Source organism: Gadus macrocephalus, chromosome 21, assembly GCF_031168955.1.
Source record: "Gadus macrocephalus chromosome 21, ASM3116895v1".
NCBI lineage: Eukaryota > Metazoa > Chordata > Actinopteri > Gadiformes > Gadidae > Gadus > Gadus macrocephalus.
This window is the reverse complement of record NC_082402.1, coordinates 12,899,043-12,917,030: the sequence shown is the minus strand read 5'-3', so window position 1 is coordinate 12,917,030 and position 17,988 is coordinate 12,899,043. Positions and strand designations below refer to the sequence as shown.

Here is a 17,988-nt window from a genome sequence, read left to right as displayed (position 1 = left end):
AGAGAGAGAGAGAGAGATGAGCATGTGTAATGGTACATTTTGCTGACAGCTCCATAATGGGCCAGGTAGAGGAAAGGACACAACGCAAACACACAGTCACACACACACACACACACACACACAGTCAGAACACACACACATGCAGATAAACACACAGAGACACGTGCAAGCACATACCACAGATGTATAGGCTTGTATCGCCTATTGAAAACCTGGGAGCAAACTGGCTGATGGAGCTGTCAATCCCAGACAAACACACACACATGCCACGCCCCTGTCTGGTACATGTCTAGAGAAATGGTTAGTGTTGCACCACCTGCACTGTTACATGCTCACCAACAGAGTCAGAGAGAGAGAGAGAGAGAGAGAGAGAGAGAGACGTTTTCCTTCATTTCCAATTATTTTTTATCCTTTGCCTCAAAATAAACGACGAAAATAGTATTTCAGCGTTGTCGAATTCACCAATCATTTTGTGGTTACTATTTGCATGAGGAAAGTAGACACGCCCACATTCCTGAGGATGGAGAATGTTGTGGAGAAAGGGATGAATATTGTAGATGCTCCTCTTTGGTTCCGTGCTGACTTTCACCCAAAATATTTCCATTCACTGGTTAAGCATACATTTCACTGGAGGAGTGTGGAATAGATCAAAAGACCAACCCATGAGATCCGCTGCACCAGTCGGTTCGCTCGCAAAGACAAAAACGAAGCACTCCACTTTCACATGAAGAGTCCCTTTTCCCTTCTACTGCTCTTCCTTTCCCAGTGTATTGAATGCCTTTTAATCATGTCTCTCTCTCTCTCTCTCTCTCTCTCTCTCTCTCTCTCTCTCTCTCTCTCTCTTCCTCTCCCCCCCTCTGTCTCTCTCTGTCTGTCTGTCTCTCTCTCTCTCTCTCTCTCTCTCTCTCTCTCTCTCTCTCTCTCTCTCTCTCTCTCTCTCTCTCTCCCCTCTCTCTCTCTCTCTCTCTCTCTCTCTCTCTCTCTCTCTCTCTCTCCCTCCCCCCCCCTCTCTCTCTCTTCTCTCTCCCTCCCTCTCTGCTAGGCTGCTCTGATGGGCGGTACCACCATGGTGATATCCATGGCCCTGCCAGAGCAACACTGCTCCCTAGTGGACGCGTACGAGAACTGCCGCGCCCTGGCCGACGCCAAGGCCTGCTGCGACTACGCCCTGCACGTGGGCGTCACCTGGTGGGGGCCCAAGGTGAGCGCACAGAAGGGTCCTGGGAGGGGGGGATCACATGGTGGGGGTCACATGTTTCCACATTTGAAGAGGCTGAGGGATATTCATGAACCCTCCAACAAGCTATTTGTATTCTATTGCATGAATTGTGTGATGACCTCGATTGAACATTGTGAGTGAGGAGGTTAACACACATACACACACACACACTCACACACACATTGGAAACACTTGGCAGAGATAATGAGTCAGTACAACCCCCTCCGAGTGCATTGTGCACCGATCCAAATGATCCGTCATTTTGTATATTCTACATTCGTTGCATATGATCGCTTGTGCTGTTGAACATAATTGAAAAAACACTCAACTAAATCATTGATTTTCATAATTTACCTTAAATATAAATCCGTTTTGTATAACCTCCCAGCGTTCCATCAGAGAGGATTTTTTTTTTTGTAGCGGACCTCTCGTCTAATTGGACAGTGTGCGACTGTGAGTGTGTGTGTGTGCGTTTCTGTGTGGTTCCCATCGCCCCGGACTGTCTGGCCCGTCGGCCCATCTGAATGGAATCTCCAGCTGGCAGCCTTCCAAGTGCATTTCACGCCCCATATACCAAACACACAACATACACACACACACACACACACACACACACACACACACACACACACACACACACACACACACACACACACACACACACACACACACACACACACACACACACACACACACACACACACACGCCCAGCCCCCAACATCTCTACCTTTTTCCCTCACTGTCTGATATCTCTATTTCTGTGTCTCTCCTCTCTCCTGAATGGTGATGCCTACTCTGTACGCGCCTTTGTCTCCTCCGGTCCAAACCTCGCGGGTCCTACGGCTTTACTCCCCCTGCCTACAGGCCATACCGCTATCCCCCGCATGGGCTTCCCCCTCCTACAGACATATGGCTTCTCATGCTCTGGCTTTGCCGCCTGTACGAGGGCTGAGGTGTTTAAGCTGGGGATTATACTCAGAATCCACTCTATCCCTTGGGACCCATTTTCTGATATAAGCTCAAATCAGTAAATGATCATCATTAGCTAAACATCTTTAAAAGAAAGATCCCCAAAAAATAGATAATAACTGAATAGTAATAAAGTCATTATCAAGTGTAATTATTTAGTGTAATATAAGTGGAAAATAATATATTAATGTAAAATAAAAATGTGTATAAATGAATACATCTATCCATAAAAAAAATTAAACACAACATAAAAGCTAACAAATAAAACAATGTAATAGCATCTAGGCCGCCACATTCCACCCTTGCAACCTTTACTGGGTCGGGTTGTTACTTGGAAGACCGGTTCATTGTACGGTTTGCAGACAATGATACATGATATACAATGCACAATGGTGTGCCATGTTGCCCTGCAGGACTTCTCTCCCTGAGCGTGTGTGTGATGTACTGGTTTAACCTGAGCACATTGATTTCTCCCCCGGCCCCAAAGTCCAATCAGTCTGACTGAGGCCGTGTGAGGCTGCATAAAGCAGCCATCATCCACACACACACTCCCACAGTGTGTGTGGATGATGATAATAACAATAATAGAGCACACATACAGAAACATGCATCCACATTGAGTGTATGAGTTGGGCTTGCAGCAAAATCGTGAGCTAATGATCACCTGAAGCTCTGTGAACACGACCACGACAAGCCAAGGGCTGCATAACCCTGCCGAGGCCGGACCCTCACTCCTCTCCTCTCCCCTCCCCTCCCACCCTGCCCGTCTCCCAGGTGCGCAGCGAGATGGAGACCCTGGTGAGGGAGCACGGGGTCAACTCCTTCCAGATGTACATGGCCTACAAGGACAGCATGATGCTGAAGGACTCAGAGCTCTACCAGACCCTGCAGACCTGCAAGGACATTGGCGCCATCGCCCGCGTGCACGCCGAGAACGGAGAGCTGGTGGCAGAGGTGCGTACGTGCACTACGCACACACGCACGGGCACACGTGCGCTGTGCTGTTGCTTGTGGCAGTCAAAATGGAAATGTGCCTTTTTTTTTAATGATTAGAAGGATTTATCTTCTTGACCATAGTTGGATAGAACAGAATGATTGTCTGTGTTGAAATATAAGCAATTCGAAGATAAAGATTGAAATACTGAGCCCTTTCCCCTCTTGTACTGCGACTTGTCAAAACAATGTTCTTGTTTCTCATGTGTGTGTTCCAGGGAGCTAAAGAAGCTCTGGATCTGGGCATCAGTGGACCCGAGGGCATTGAGATCAGTCGGCCAGAAGAGGTAAACAAACGTTTTGCTTGTGATTTCTCTTCTCGTGTTTACTTTATTTTATCAAGCTTTGGATCTGTTTGTGTTTCGGTCAGAGCCTTGCTTTATAAGTCTGGCTATTGCCAGACCAAGCTCAATCCTAGATTGCACATTGGTCTGGGGAAGCTGCCGTCATTTTCTTCAGCACAAGAGGCGTGATCAACGGGCCTAGTTCAACTGACTCTGTACGTGATTGGCTGCTTGCCGTCGCTTACCTATCGCCATTGTGCTAAAACCAGCCAATAGCGCGCCAAGGCGAAAATCCAGCTTGGTGATTGGCTCCCGCATAAACGTATCGGAAGCAGAAAGAAATGTATTGCTCTTCTCCGGACCCTTGTGCAGGGCGAACTCAAATCGCTGGCAGAATGGGCGGGGCTACCCAGTCTATTGCTATATGGTCTCATTCTTACTCCTTGTGTCTACAGTTGGAGTCAGAGGCCACCCATAGGGCCATCACTGTGGCCAACAGGGTGAGTACCCCAGAGCCAGGACAGCATGCTGACAACATGCTAACAACATGCTAATGAGATGAGAGACATTAGGACGCACATGTTCCCCAGTGAATGCCAGCAGTATTTCCTCTGTTTATCGCATGTTTCTGTCCTAACAGTCCTTGATAGGCTGGGCGTGGCAGGGAGTTACTACTCAGTACTACGTCTTAGTGTTTGGTTGTTCTTTTTGTTGTTCGGCTATTCACATCGCATACGATTGGAGGCGAACAAAGGGACAAGATTCAACCAAAAGAAACAACACCAGACTGATCGAGTGATATGCCGTTGCTCATTAGACGGTCAGACAGACAGAGAGCTGATTGTCCTTTCCGTTTGCAGGCCCACTGCCCCATTTACATGGTCAACGTGTCTAGCATGTCAGCCGGAGACATGATCGCAGCGGCCAAGATGCAGGGTAACACACACACAAGTACACTTATACACACACAAACAAGCACACACTCATGCACACACACACCCACACGCACACACACACGCACACACACACACACACACACACACACACACACACACACACATAGACACAACATTTCATTTACACACAATGTTAATTCAGCCTCTCTCTCTGCCCCTCTCTGTCTCTCTCCCCCCAGGTAAGGTGGTCCATGCCGAGACCACCGTGGCCCACGCCGTGCTCAGCGGGATGCAGTACTACCACCAGGACTGGGCCCACGCTGCCGCCCACGTGGTGGTGCCCCCCCTTCGCCTGGACCCCAACACACCCAACTACCTCATGGGCCTGCTGGGCAAGTAGGTGCAGCCTTCTACCGCCGGGTGGGCGTAGCATAGCACCTGGTTAGCAATGCGCAGTAGCGCTGCGCGTACCATTATGTGGCTGATAGATGATGAGCGATGAATATAATAGAGAATTTTAAGCATTGTTTTAAGAGATGATTGGTGGCTTATCTTAATCATGATGGAATACCGACAAACCAATATATGTCTTGTATCATATAAATAAATTACAATTGTAAATCATATATGTTTATGACATAGATTAATACCAAAGGTATTAATGAATTAAATTAAATCAATTAAATTCATTAATACCAAAGGTATTAGTACCAAAGGTATTAGTGAATGCAAATATTAACAGATTTAGCATTGAGCCTTTAAACACACGCTATAAGACACTTATTATTTTGTCTGCATGGTAGTTTTGAAGGGTCTTGAGTCCTCATACTGTAAACCTCTCACCCGTCTCCTTGCACGTGTGTGTGTGTGTGCGTGTGTGTGTGTGTGTGTGTGTGTGTGTGTGTGTGTGTGTGTGTGTGTGTGTGTGTGTGTGTGTGTGTGTGTGTGTGTGTGTGTGCAGCGACACCCTGAGCGTGCTGGCCTCAGAGCACCGGCCCTTCTGCACCAAGCAGAGGGCCCTGGGCAAGGAGGACTTCACCAAGATCCCCCACGGCCTGGCCGGGGTGCAGGACCGCATGAGCGTCCTCTGGGAGAGGGGCGTGGTCAGTGATACCATCCAGCACACACACACACACACACACACACACACACACACACACACACACACACACACACACACACACACACACACACACACACACACACACACACACACACACACAAACACGCACATGCAAACACACAAACACACACACACAAACACACACACACACACACACACACACACACACACACACACACACACACACACACACACACACACACACAAACACACACATACCCAAACATACACACACACACATACACACAAACCCACACACATCTGTGTGTGTTTGTGGACTAAAGACAAATGACCCGTTGTTGTTCCTCCTACTCAGGTCGCGGGCAAGATGGACGAGAACCGCTTCGTGGCTCTGACCAGCTCCAACGCAGCTAAGATCTACAACATCTACCCCCGCAAGGGCCGCATCGTCGCCGGGGCCGACGCCGACGTGGTCGTGTGGGACCCCGACACCACCAGGTATTCCATTGTCATGTGACCACTCAGTCACGTGCCGACCACATTCAACCTGCACTATGGGCTTCAATTGTATTTGTATGTCATGTATTTATTTCGTTCTTATCTTATTTGCTCATCAATTGTATGATCTTAAGAAGATGGCAACCCGAGCATTGTCGTACGTGGAGTAATGTGTATGTGTATGTGAATATGTGACCCATACACCCACATAACACACACACACATCACACACACACACACACACACACACACAGACACACACACACACACACACACACACACACACACACACACACACACACACACACACACACACACACACCGCCCATCCCTCACTGTGTCCTTTCCCGTCTGCAGGACAATCTCCGTGAGCACGCAGGTGCAGGGCGGAGACTTCAACCTCTACGAGGGCATGCGTTGCCATGGCGTCCCCCTGGTGACCATCAGCCGCGGCCGCCTGGTGTGCGAGAACGGCGTGTTCATGTGCGCCGAGGGCTCCGGGAAGTTCTTCCCGATGCGCACCTTCCCCGACTTCCTGTACAAGAAGATGGTGCAGCGAGAGAAGGTGTTGTGTACTGAAAGACACCTAAACACGACGCCCCAACAAGACACCTCTCAACGACACCTCACCAAGACTCCTATGCCTCCTCTAATCTTCATATGTGTGTGTGTGTGTGCGCGTGTGTGTGTGTGTGTGTGTGTGTGTGTGTGTGTGTGTGTGTGTGTGTGTGTGTGTGTGTGTGTGCGCCTGCTTGCATGTGTGTGTGTGTGTGTGTGTGTACGCATGAATCTCTGTGTGTGTGTGTGTGTCTGTGTGCGTGTGTCCGTCCATGTGTGTGTGTGTGTGTGTGTGTGTGTGTGTGTGTGTGTGTGTGTGTGTGTGTGTGTGTGCGCGCATGCGTGTGTGCTTTTGTTTGCCAGAGCCAGGCGTTGAAAGGAGTGGACAGGGACCCGTACTCCGGCGACGTGGCTAAGGTGGCCACCACCATGAAGAAGGAGCTGGGCCTGGGGCCCATGGACGGAGAGGCCCCCTCAAAGTCCGGCGGCGGCCCCCGCGGGCACCAGGCCGGCCGGGACCTCCACGAGTCCTCCTTCAGCCTCTCAGGTGGGTCGCGGTGGGGAGGGAGAGGGTGACACAAGGTCCAGTTCATGGAGCACAGCAGGTGGCTGCGGTATTCAGGGTTAAAGGTTAAATCATTGCAATAAGGAATTAGGGGAGAAACAAATGGGGGTACAGTATTAATGTATTGCATTCGATAACTATTAATTAGCATTAGTTAATGCAATCATAACCATTTACTTAGATTTAGTAAACAGTTAGTAATCATGATTGTATTGACTGCTAGTTTTCTGGATATTGAACAGGCTTTTTTCTCTCAGGCTCCCAGGTGGACGACCATATCCCTAAGAGGTCCTCTGCCCGTATCCTGGCACCTCCCGGTGGTCGCTCCAGTGGTATCTGGTAACCATGGATCCTCGGATATTGACAGCTCGACCCTTGGTGTTTTGTACATTCTGGAAAGAACCAAGAAAAACTGCACTGATTTTCAAACACAGGTCTCGATTAGGTAGAAAATTCAAAGTCTATGACTTTTGAACAGTGTGATCGGTCAAGAATCGATTGGGAACGGTTTATTTGCCAAAGTCACACTTAAATTTAATTTTTGTCTGATCAGAAAGAACGAATCATTCTAATGAAATTATAAATGGGAACATTCAAATTCAAAGCGATTCATGCTAAGTTAGACAAACTCAATTCATCCGTGACCACATTAGTACTCCTTCATAAAACCAAGTTAATTATGAAGCTTGAAACTGTGAAAGATCAGAAAAGCCAGTACAGTTTTTAATGGTTTGACTTGACTAGATGTTTGGATTATTTAAACAACACTACTAGCTGAGATCAGTAAAGTATCTGTATTCCCCGCTGCCATGCACACACACAACACATATACCCACGGCACACTTTACACACCATAGCTTTAGAATAATGTGCTTTGTCTCCTTCCAAATCCACCCACCCTTGGTGGGTGCCCTGGTGCATTATGGGTACCCCCAACACCCCCCTCCACACACACACACACACTGCGTTAATATTTCACTACGGATTAACTGTGCCGTGTGGTGATGAAATCCAACTGCGTCCAACTTTCCTCTCGTCACCATGACCACACTGTGCACCCATTGGAGTTTTACCGCATCCCGCATCCCGCAACCCGCCTCCGACTCCAACTGACTCTGTCCAAGCCTGCTGACACACACAAAGAACACAGCCTATCCGAGCCTCATCCTGAATTGTATTCATATATTTAACGTACAAATAAGGTTGACTTGCAAGTTGTTGACACACTTTTATTGAATCGGTGCTTGAAATTATTCTGTGGTTTTTGATGCCCCTGCTGGGATCAAAGTTCATCAAAATGTCAGCATTGTTGTCAAGTGAATCCTATGTATGTGATTTTCTTTGTCTTCATTTCATGAACCTGATGGAAGTGGAAGTGGAGAAACATAAACAGTGAAAGTCATGACACCCCATGGAAGGCGAGGGGGTTCATTGTTTTACTGTTTCTTAGATAAAGACCCACAGTTCATTACATTCCTCCACTAATCCATTCTAATGTATGAATACATTTGTCATTCCATTACAGGACATGTCTTGAGATTACCGTGTGGGCAGAGATGATGACAGACTTTGGGTAAAAATAGATAAGATGTCACTGAATTTTGAATTTATAGCCAGTGCGAAACCGAGGCCTGAGCAAAACAAATTTAGAATAAAGACGAGGCAAAAGACTTCGAGTTACACTGTGCAATGTTTCAGAATATCTTTTGATATATATATAGGATGATGTTGAACGCAGAATGGCATTGATCAACATCTAAATAAAACCAAGCCAAGCGTTATTGCACCTAGAGACGAAGAGGGGGGGGGGGAGTGTTGGTTCCAGGAGACAGTAGGACTGAGCTGCACGGACACAGAAGAGGTCAAGCACCAAGGACCATTGCTATTGGTCACCACTGATGACGATGTCACTAACCAGTAGTATGTTTATACATGATCCTGTTTCCTTATCTGTGCACCATATACTGAGGAATTTGTTTTTATTACTGTTATAACTGTTCTTGTTATTCGCCGAACGATTACCCGTGCCAATGTGAATCACCTGTGCCATAAGTCCATGCATGACGATGCACCTCCCAACCGAAAAACACGAGATCCGATCTCGGCCCGGACTCTGCAAGTTCCGTCTATGGTGCTGTTTTTATTTTTTATTTGAATGATTACTTACGATGGCGTTCTGTTGTTTGGTTGTTGTTTTTTGAATCGTTGGATGGTGAAGGTGTTTTGTCGAGGGCACTGAGACTGGTGGTCGGTGACTGTGTGTGTTTGTAGATTCTTGTTGTGTTGGACAGTGAACCTGTTGAATCTGTATGTGGCTGCTTGTTTCTTGCAACAAGAAGAAGAGTAAAAGATAAAAAAAGTTGGAAAAAATTACATGGAATGGGCTGTTTCTTTTGTTTGTCTTTTCAAAATGCCACACCTTGATGCCTTGAGCAAGTTTTTATCTTGTACAACTTGTATTAATTATGAATTATTAGTTATAATACTATAATGCAATAATATAATAATAATTATCATAATAAGCATTATTAATATATGAAAAATTATCATAATAAGATTGTGTGAGTGTGTGTGTGTGTGTGTGTGTGTGTGTGTGTGTGTGTGTGTGTGTGTGTGTGTGTGTGTGTGTGTGTGTGTGTGTGTGTGTGTGTGTAATGTGGGATTTGTGCGCACAAAATCATATGACAACAATAAATAACAAGAGTAACAACGTATAATAAAACTGCATTTAAATAATTTTCCGTAGTCTTTTATCTGGATGGACTGAAAGGGAGGGCGGTCAGAACCAGCGTATAGGTCAGCTTCAGGTGGCGTTTACAACCAACGTCCCAACCGTGGAACTGCATTGAGCATGCGCAAACCCGTTTGTGGGCGCTGGACAAAGTCTCGCGCAATTTGCTGAGCCCAACTGTAAAGCTCTCTAGCAACGGTGTAGCTTATCACCGCAAACAACGGGACGTCGTCACACCTCAGTGAGTAACACCGCCTATCAAAATAGTTAGAAATGTCTCTCTCTGCTTTAAAACGACAGCCCTACGATCTCCTTTTTTTTTTTAAATACATATTAAGATAAATACCACATCATGTGGATGACAACGCAGTCGTTATTTGAGTGGGGTTGTGCGTGTGTGTTGTCGACAGGCCTCCAGAGGGGGGTAACGTTAGACTAGACACTATGGGGCTTCAATGGTAACGGCTTATGTGGGGAAATGGGGAGAGACCGTTGCCGTTCACTCGCAAGACCTGCTCTTTTCTGCGATAAACGGCAGTGCTGCTCCCTCTCCCCCGCCATAGGTCCCTGGCTCGGTGTGACGGTGGTCTGCGCTAGCTGGTGTTAGCTAGGTAGCGGCTAGCCCAGTCCATGGCAGCTCTGGAGGCATGTGTCAGTGCTGTCACAACCCCCCGGCCGACCCGAGCGGTGGGCCATATGGCTGATCACAGGCAGGGTGGTTTAATGGATACAGTAAAGGATGTGCAGCTGAACGATATGGCGTTTAAAATGAATCGCTGTGCAGTCTGGAGATTTTTTTTTTATCAAATTGACGTAATTTGATTTTATTTCACTTATATTTTCATAATCCTGTGAATTAAACAGTGAGCTTTGGGGCAAACCAAACCCTCTCATTATGTTGTGTGTTTAAGGACAACAAACAAGCTTTTAAAGGAACTGAACTGTGTTAGTGATGGGATCCGAATATTGCAACCTCACTACATCACTGCACTGTGGAAAGGGTCCCTATACATTGTAACTTTATTGTGCTGGTAATGCATAGTCAGTAAGTAGGTAAATAAGTCATGATTTCTGTGATGATTCTTTGTATGAGACAATCAACAAATGAATATATTAATAAATGTATACCTACATTTACCGGTATACATGTTTTTAGACTAGGGCTTGTACATCAGAATGCAGCATGGGATTTTTTTTTTGCAAGCAACACTCTGACAGACTTGCCAACAACTACAGCCGCATTGGACAATTAATTACCTGCTGGTGTTAGCATACATCTTTTTATAGAACAACGTTACAGGACCCTCCATCGGATTGGGCCGTTTTAACCTATCCCAGGCATTCAGTAGGATACAATTACAGCCTTTTCAGGTGTGGTGTATATTACCAACGACATGAATTGTCTGTATGAACTCGTTAGCTTCTCAGGCGGCCTTGTAGAGTACAATTAGTTACAACACACTGAACCTAAGGGAAGGGATTAGCCTAGATATAGCGTAATGAGCTGGCAAGAGGAGCATCCTGACTGGCATTAACTCCCGCCCCAATAACCGTCAATCATAGCCTTCTGAAGTACGTTTTAGCAAGATACTCAATCATGAATGGCATGCAGGTAATTGGCCGTATACTAATTGGTGTTGGGGTCCAGAATTAATGCGTGATTATGAAAGCTGTTTATCCTGATTTACTGTAGTAGAATATACCATAATCTGTTGGTTTGTGTCTTTAGGTCTCTGTATCAGGTGGACCAGCAAAGATCGGCTCTTGACCGATTTCTCCTACGATTACTTCGCAGGTGATACAAGTATGATTTAGTTATAACCAAACATTCCAAACAAATGTCTGTGTTATAAATTGTGAGTGGATTTCTGTTTTGGTTAGATAAGCAAATAGTGAAAACATTTTAATAATAATGTTGAAATGTAAGTAATTAAACATTAATTACAGGTTCAACAATGCTTTTAGCTCTCTTTATAAGGCCCAAATTAATATGAGTGCATTCTGAATTCAGCAAATGGAGAGTAAGCTTTACAAATTGAGAGGAGGGGCTGGCAATTATGTTACGTGATGACATTGAACACATACTGAATTTGGGTTACTTACAATATATCGTTGTTAATTTAGTAATCTAGACCAAATATTATCGTTATTATTATCCTAATTGTGGTTATTATTATTAATATATTGTTCCCATTTGTCTGACCATGCAGGAGTATGGCAGTGAATGTCCACTCGACTTCTATGACGATAGAAAACATGAGTCGCCATGATATGCTGGCCTGGGTCAATGATTCTCTTCAACTCACTTATACCAAAATTGAACAGCTAGGTTCAGGTAAACTACACACTTCATCCTATTCAATACCGAGCTACGATGATATTATCAAATCTAAATATATTATGTTGGTGTTATCCGTTTTTTTTTATTAATTGTATTTTCTGCAGGTGCTGCGTATTGCCAGTTTATGGATATTCTGTTTCCTGGGTGCCTGTTGTTAAAAAAAATCAAGTTCAACGCTCGGCTGGAACATGAGTCCATCCAAAACTTCAAGGTCTTGCAGGCTGCATTCAAGAGAATGAATGTGGATAAGGTGTGTATGTTCGCACACACCCAAACAGTAGCCTTTTAAGCCGTTTACCTGATAGCCTCATTTTTTGTATCCCTTTATTTTACACAAAATGTAGTAGTGAGGTAGCCTGGTTTTGCCCGCCCGCGTACTTCCGATAAATGTTCATTTCCCTTCAGTACTACGTCTGGGTTTGCGATATATTCGCGGGTTTTCTACGGCCAAATTTTGTCGGCCCAATCAGCGAACAGAGAGAGTGGCTGAGAACATTGACGTTGAGGTCGTGCGCTAATTTGAGTTCTAGTCAAACGTTAGCCATTGGTTATTGTTGATCCAGAGTAGCACTGGGCTGATCCAATAGTTTTAAACTCCAACAGACACCCGCCTTCAAGTGAGTTAATGTTTGTCAATTGAGAGAGTCCAGACTCTCTGTGCAAATGAAATGAAGTACGAGAGTCTGGTAGGACCAGGCTAGTAGTGAAGTATAAAATAACAAAAAAACTAAAGAAAATTAAGTCAGTCAACTTTAATTTAAGTAAGAAATAATTATCTTACTAACTACCCTAACCCTTACCTAAAATTAGACCCTGATCTAATGCTAAGGTAGCAAGTTTACATTACTTAAGCTTACATGACTTGCGACAATTTAATTAGAACGAAACTACATACCAGGAATAAACTTCAGCGAATTTAACATGAATAAAAAGTTAATCCATTACATTGTCTGTGAACATAAATTCTGCCTGAGTCACGTCAGATAGACTTTGATCAGCAATATTGCTGAAGAGATTAACTCCCCAGCTGACAACAAATCCCATGCTATTTCACAACGTCATTAAAATGTCTTTTGTTATTGTTTTGATTCGAGGGACCCCTAGTGGCAGAAATAACATACATACATGTACATACATTAAAGATTATAAAATGGTTGTTAAATGACCTGCCAGCTACAATCCCTGATTCATTATGTGTATGTATGCTTATTAATTATTAAGCTGTACATTCCTCAGATTTTCGTGAACGATTTGTAGAAAAAACTGTTCCAAGAGATTAATGGTTAACCAAAGACCTTCTAGTGATCACAAGCCCTAACCCCCGAGGCGATCGCTGTCATGCAGTTCCACATTATCACTGCGGTTCTTTCATTCTTTCAAGTGTGGCAAAATAGTTCTGCAATTGTACCCCATTGAGGGACACAGATGCTGGTATTGACCACCCCTCTGATTCCAGGTTCAATTGGGTTATCTGCATCAGAGAGCACCAGCACAATCAAATACAAGATGAAAACAATCACATTATTGATATTCATACATGCATGAAAAGGGAAATTGTTAGACCGCAATGCTTGGTGAGACCAAAAACGTCTAAATGTGTCTTGAACCATGCTCCTGATCCTCATATACCACCAGATCATCCCTGTGGAGAGGCTTGTGAAGGGCAAGTTCCAGGACAACTTTGAATTTGTCCAATGGTTCAAGAAGTTCTTTGACGCAAACTACGATGGCAAGGACTACGACCCCCTGCAGATTCGGCAGGGCCATGATGCCACGCCCCCACCCAATCAAGGTTGGCGTAATGCCTGGCATGCTGGATGTTTTTTTTTTTTTTATATACTCCCATTGTGACGGGAAAAAACCCATTCCACCGCTCTCTCATTTCAACATGCAACCATGTTTACCCGTGCTCCTAACCCCCCCACCCTTCTCCTAACCCCAGGCGACATCTTTTCCCAAAAACCCAAACGAACCACTCGGCCAGGTAGCTGTTCACTCCGTCTGTATGTGTGTGTGTGTGTGTGTGTGTGTGCGTGTGCGTGTGCGTGTGCGTGTGCGCGTGCGCGTGGGGGTGGTGTTGGTCAAATCTTTTCTCACCGTCTTGCTCTCTTTCTCACCCTGATCCCTGTTTTGCATGCCAACCCTTTACACATGCAATACGCGATAATTCCAATCATATATACTTCATGTGCCGGTAATTTCGGGCACATGATGTATATGTGAGTGGGAGCTGGTATCGAAATGCCTGCAAATCTATTCCGGCAATTTCCCTGCAACAAATAAAAATGTCTACCCTTCACAAAATGCTTTCCAAAAAGTGAATTCAACAATTGATTTAATTGAAATGATTGAGCTTAATGTGAATTATTAATATAAAAACAGTCTAAAATAATTAGGTTGTACACCTCCTCTTATCACACCCTGCTAGACCTTAAGATGCCATTGTGCCGTGACTGAATATGTAAACACAAATGATTGTCTTTGCACGGAAAACCAATGCACGAGGACGCATACAGATAAGGTCTGGGGCTTGGGGATCGGATCACAATCAACAATCTGATCCATAACTGACCACTTAATTAAAACCATGTCTCGTGCTCTGAATGAAAATGTAATGAAATGAAAATAGCCATAACGCAGACTAGCATGTAATCATGAGTAGCGTTGAGCGCTCTTCTCCAAACCATAGTAAAGTTAGCTTCATATTCGTGATTTAATTCACATAGCCATTGACATTCTGTGTGAAAATAGTCAAATTAATATTTGATTAAACTAACTTAACCTCGACCCATCCGCTATTGTTCTTCTTGACAGATACTATGCTTTCAAGTTTCAGGTCCGGGCGAAAGACTATTATATTATTTTTAGCTATCGACTTGAAATGACATCCAGTTAGTGACCACTGATTTCGTCCATACTGTAAGAATGATTTAATAAGAATCAAGAGTCTTACTTGATTATGTTTTTCCCCCACCTCCAGAGATGGGCTAATGTGATTTTTGACTTGGCTTGGTTTTGATTGCAATAAAATGTTTTTTGAAAGTCAGAAAAACTGATTTAATGTGGCAGTGAACCCATAATCTAATTTGGATCTTCAACATACTAATTTTTTCATCTTGTCATGATTGCCAAAAATAAAAGCCAAATGTTGGCGTAACACCTCCCCCTACCTTTCTAGAATATATATATAATTTTTCATAGTGTTTGGTTGAAAACAGGGGGTTCGCTTGCACATTAAAGAAATTAGAGCAGACTGATTAAAAGAGAATGCTGGCTTCCATATGCCAGCATGAAAGCACTGGCAAAAATAACTCCTGAAGTATTCCGATCACAGAAGACTTGAACATCAGATAACTGTGTGTGTGAACGTTTCCCCCAGGCCCAATGAGAACGTCTCCCCCGGTGCCCAAGACAGTCCCGCCCCCCCAGAGGCAGATCAACGCGGTGCCCGCTCCTCGCAGGAGCACCCATTCGGTCCGCAACGGAGGGGAAGCAGAGCTGGTGGAGCTCAACCAGCAGGTACCGTGCTTCCGCCGTGTCCTTTTCATGCGAGTTAAACTGAAAGGAAGACCCGACGTATCATCCCAACAGCCGTCCTCAAAAGGCTTTCTTCTGTTGTACTCCTGCACCTTGGTTCCTGGTGTGCGTCTGCTGTCTCGCTCCCTGTCGGCCATGGTAGCTGCTGGACCTGAAGGTGACGGTAGACGGCCTGGAGAAGGAGAGGGACTTCTACTTTGGCAAGCTGCGAGACATCGAGCTCATCTGCCAGGAGAACGACAGCGAAAACAGCTCCACCCTCAGCAAGATTATGGATGTACTCTACGCCACAGAGGTAAAACGAACACCCAAAACATCAGCAATCTGTGTCTCGGACAATGTACCTTCCAAACAACCAACTAATTGTGAATTATTTATGAATCACTGTTGTCATGCTCAGTGCAAGTTTTCTATACCATCTGTGAGATGGCTCCCTTGTTGATATGCGGTAGGTTGACCCCAGCTTGTCTTTCCTTACACCCATTTCTTCAGGACGGCTTTGCTCCGCCGGAGGACGAGGAGAATGAGGGTGCACAAGGAGACAACGAGGACTTCTGAACGCACCCACATCAGCAGCCCGTTTGCATCCCGAGTCAGACCCCCCCATCATCCGACCCACGCTCATGACTATCACACCCCTCCCAGCCCTATTCTATTTTAAGGCCTCATCTCCCTCCTCCTTCAGTCTATGATCGCTCTTTGATACTCTCTACACTCCCGACAGTTGTCCATACGCACTGCATTCTGACTCGCTGAAAAACACTAAATCTAGACCTGTCTCTAGGATAAAAGGGGACTTGGTGACTTTGGCGGCCTGTTTTCAGGCGAACCTCACATGCTCTATGTCCATGTCGAGGGTAGGACTGCTCGCACTGCTAGTTTAGCCTCCAGTGGGGGTGCTACACTACGGTGCATGCTGGCCTGCTTTTGTCTCTTTATTTAGGTCGATGTCGCTGAGCTTACAGGGTCCTGGCATTGGTAACACGTTTCCAGCAGTGCTTTCTATTCACCAACGTGTCACTTGCCTCCACCAGATACTGTAATTCACACATTGGAGCTGATTCTCTATATTTTCGGTCACCCGTTGGTTATACGATTATTACCATCACCATACAAGGGATGTTTTTTCTGGAAGGTGGCCCAGCACTGGTGGTCCCGCTACTACAACCTGCACTCGTAACATATCACTTGACACTATTTTACACACGTTCATATCGTAAAGAAATTCTGGCAAAGGTAAAGAGTCGACACTGAGTGATGATTATCCAAGCACCATGATTATCTTTAAATTAACTATTATTATTATTATTATTATTTATTGAGCCCTCCTGGATAATGATTAATTGATTTTTATTTATATTTATATGAAGAAGAAGGAAAAACATATTTATGTTTTTATTTATTCATGATGTTTTTGTAAACTGCCCTTAACAGTTTCCTTTTCGGAAAAAAACAGTATAAGTACTGACATGTAAATGTGGTTCTGGAGAGAGACATGGTGTTGCACAAACTGTAGCAGAGCAGAAAAAGGCGGTCCAGGATGTCAACATTAAGTGACTGGCTGACTGCTGCCACAGGAATACACAAAAAAAACGCTATTTTATATTTTTTAGATTGATTTTGAATCTGCATTTTGTTTGATTTTCATTGAATGGCTTAAAGGCTATGTCTGATACATCTTATGTGAAGCATATTTTTTTAGAGGCGACCAGATCTGTCAAGCTTTGTACCAATATGAATTGTTTTTTGAAAACATGGCATTAAATAATTGTTACTACTTATACAGTACTAATGTTTGATGATGCTATTTATGTTGAACGATTTTAGCTGCTATCTCTTTTTGGTTGTTGTATTGATTTTTGGGGTTGAGTTTTGATACGTTGATCTGCGTTAAACCACATTGGCTGCCTGTAACTTAGTTGGTGTGGTTTGTTCTGATTGACAGCCAGACTGAGTCTTCTGGTTGATTGACATGATTCGGGCCAGTTGAGAGAACAGAACAACATCCTTCCCTCACTCACTAACTCTCTTTTGCTGTTTGTTACCATGATAGCCATGTGATCAACTTGCATTATTTGTATTTATTGGAGAAATACAATAAAAGTCTGAGGTTCCCAAGCCCAATAGGACCAAAGGCTGTGTGTCTCTTTTTCGATTGAAACAATGCAGTTATTACATTGCAAACACTATCAGCCATACTTGCTTGTATGATTTGTTCCTTATGATTAAAGTCAATATAACAGGCTCTATTTGGCCTAATTATATCTGGAATACGTGACTCAATTCAACAGCCAATACAAGAAGTGGCCAAC

General features: G+C 44.5%; 2 protein-coding genes across 6 annotated transcripts; both read left to right on the top strand.

Moving 5' to 3' along the window:
• The first annotated feature begins 1,023 nt into the window (after positions 1-1,023).
• On the top strand, positions 1,024-9,440 carry LOC132449721 (dihydropyrimidinase-related protein 5-like). Of its 2 annotated transcripts, none has more exons than XM_060041515.1 (11): positions 1,024-1,201; positions 2,964-3,143; positions 3,401-3,469; positions 3,922-3,966; positions 4,327-4,402; positions 4,602-4,758; positions 5,324-5,465; positions 5,802-5,944; positions 6,302-6,509; positions 6,872-7,049; positions 7,325-9,440. In XM_060041515.1, the coding sequence occupies exons 1-11, from the start codon at positions 1,052-1,054 to the stop codon at positions 7,408-7,410; spliced, it is 1,434 nt and encodes a 477-aa protein (XP_059897498.1). In that variant the 5' UTR covers positions 1,024-1,051; the 3' UTR covers positions 7,411-9,440. The 2 variants fall into 2 exon arrangements, with proteins under 2 accessions (XP_059897498.1, XP_059897497.1); XM_060041514.1 differs by having other exon boundaries at positions 6,866-7,049.
• Positions 9,441-9,894: 454 nt separating this feature from the next.
• On the top strand, positions 9,895-17,810 carry LOC132449414 (microtubule-associated protein RP/EB family member 3-like). Of its 4 annotated transcripts, none has more exons than XM_060041045.1 (9): positions 9,895-10,039; positions 11,528-11,602; positions 12,009-12,133; positions 12,244-12,389; positions 13,775-13,931; positions 14,082-14,123; positions 15,519-15,658; positions 15,819-15,971; positions 16,169-17,810. In XM_060041045.1, exons 3-9 carry the CDS (start codon positions 12,013-12,015, stop codon positions 16,232-16,234), a joined length of 825 nt encoding a protein of 274 aa, XP_059897028.1. In that variant the 5' UTR covers positions 9,895-10,039; positions 11,528-11,602; positions 12,009-12,012; the 3' UTR covers positions 16,235-17,810. The 4 variants fall into 4 exon arrangements, with proteins under 4 accessions (XP_059897028.1, XP_059897027.1, XP_059897026.1 ...); XM_060041044.1 differs by having other exon boundaries at positions 11,528-11,654; XM_060041043.1 differs by having other exon boundaries at positions 9,897-10,039; positions 11,528-11,593.
• Positions 17,811-17,988: the final 178 nt, after the last annotated feature.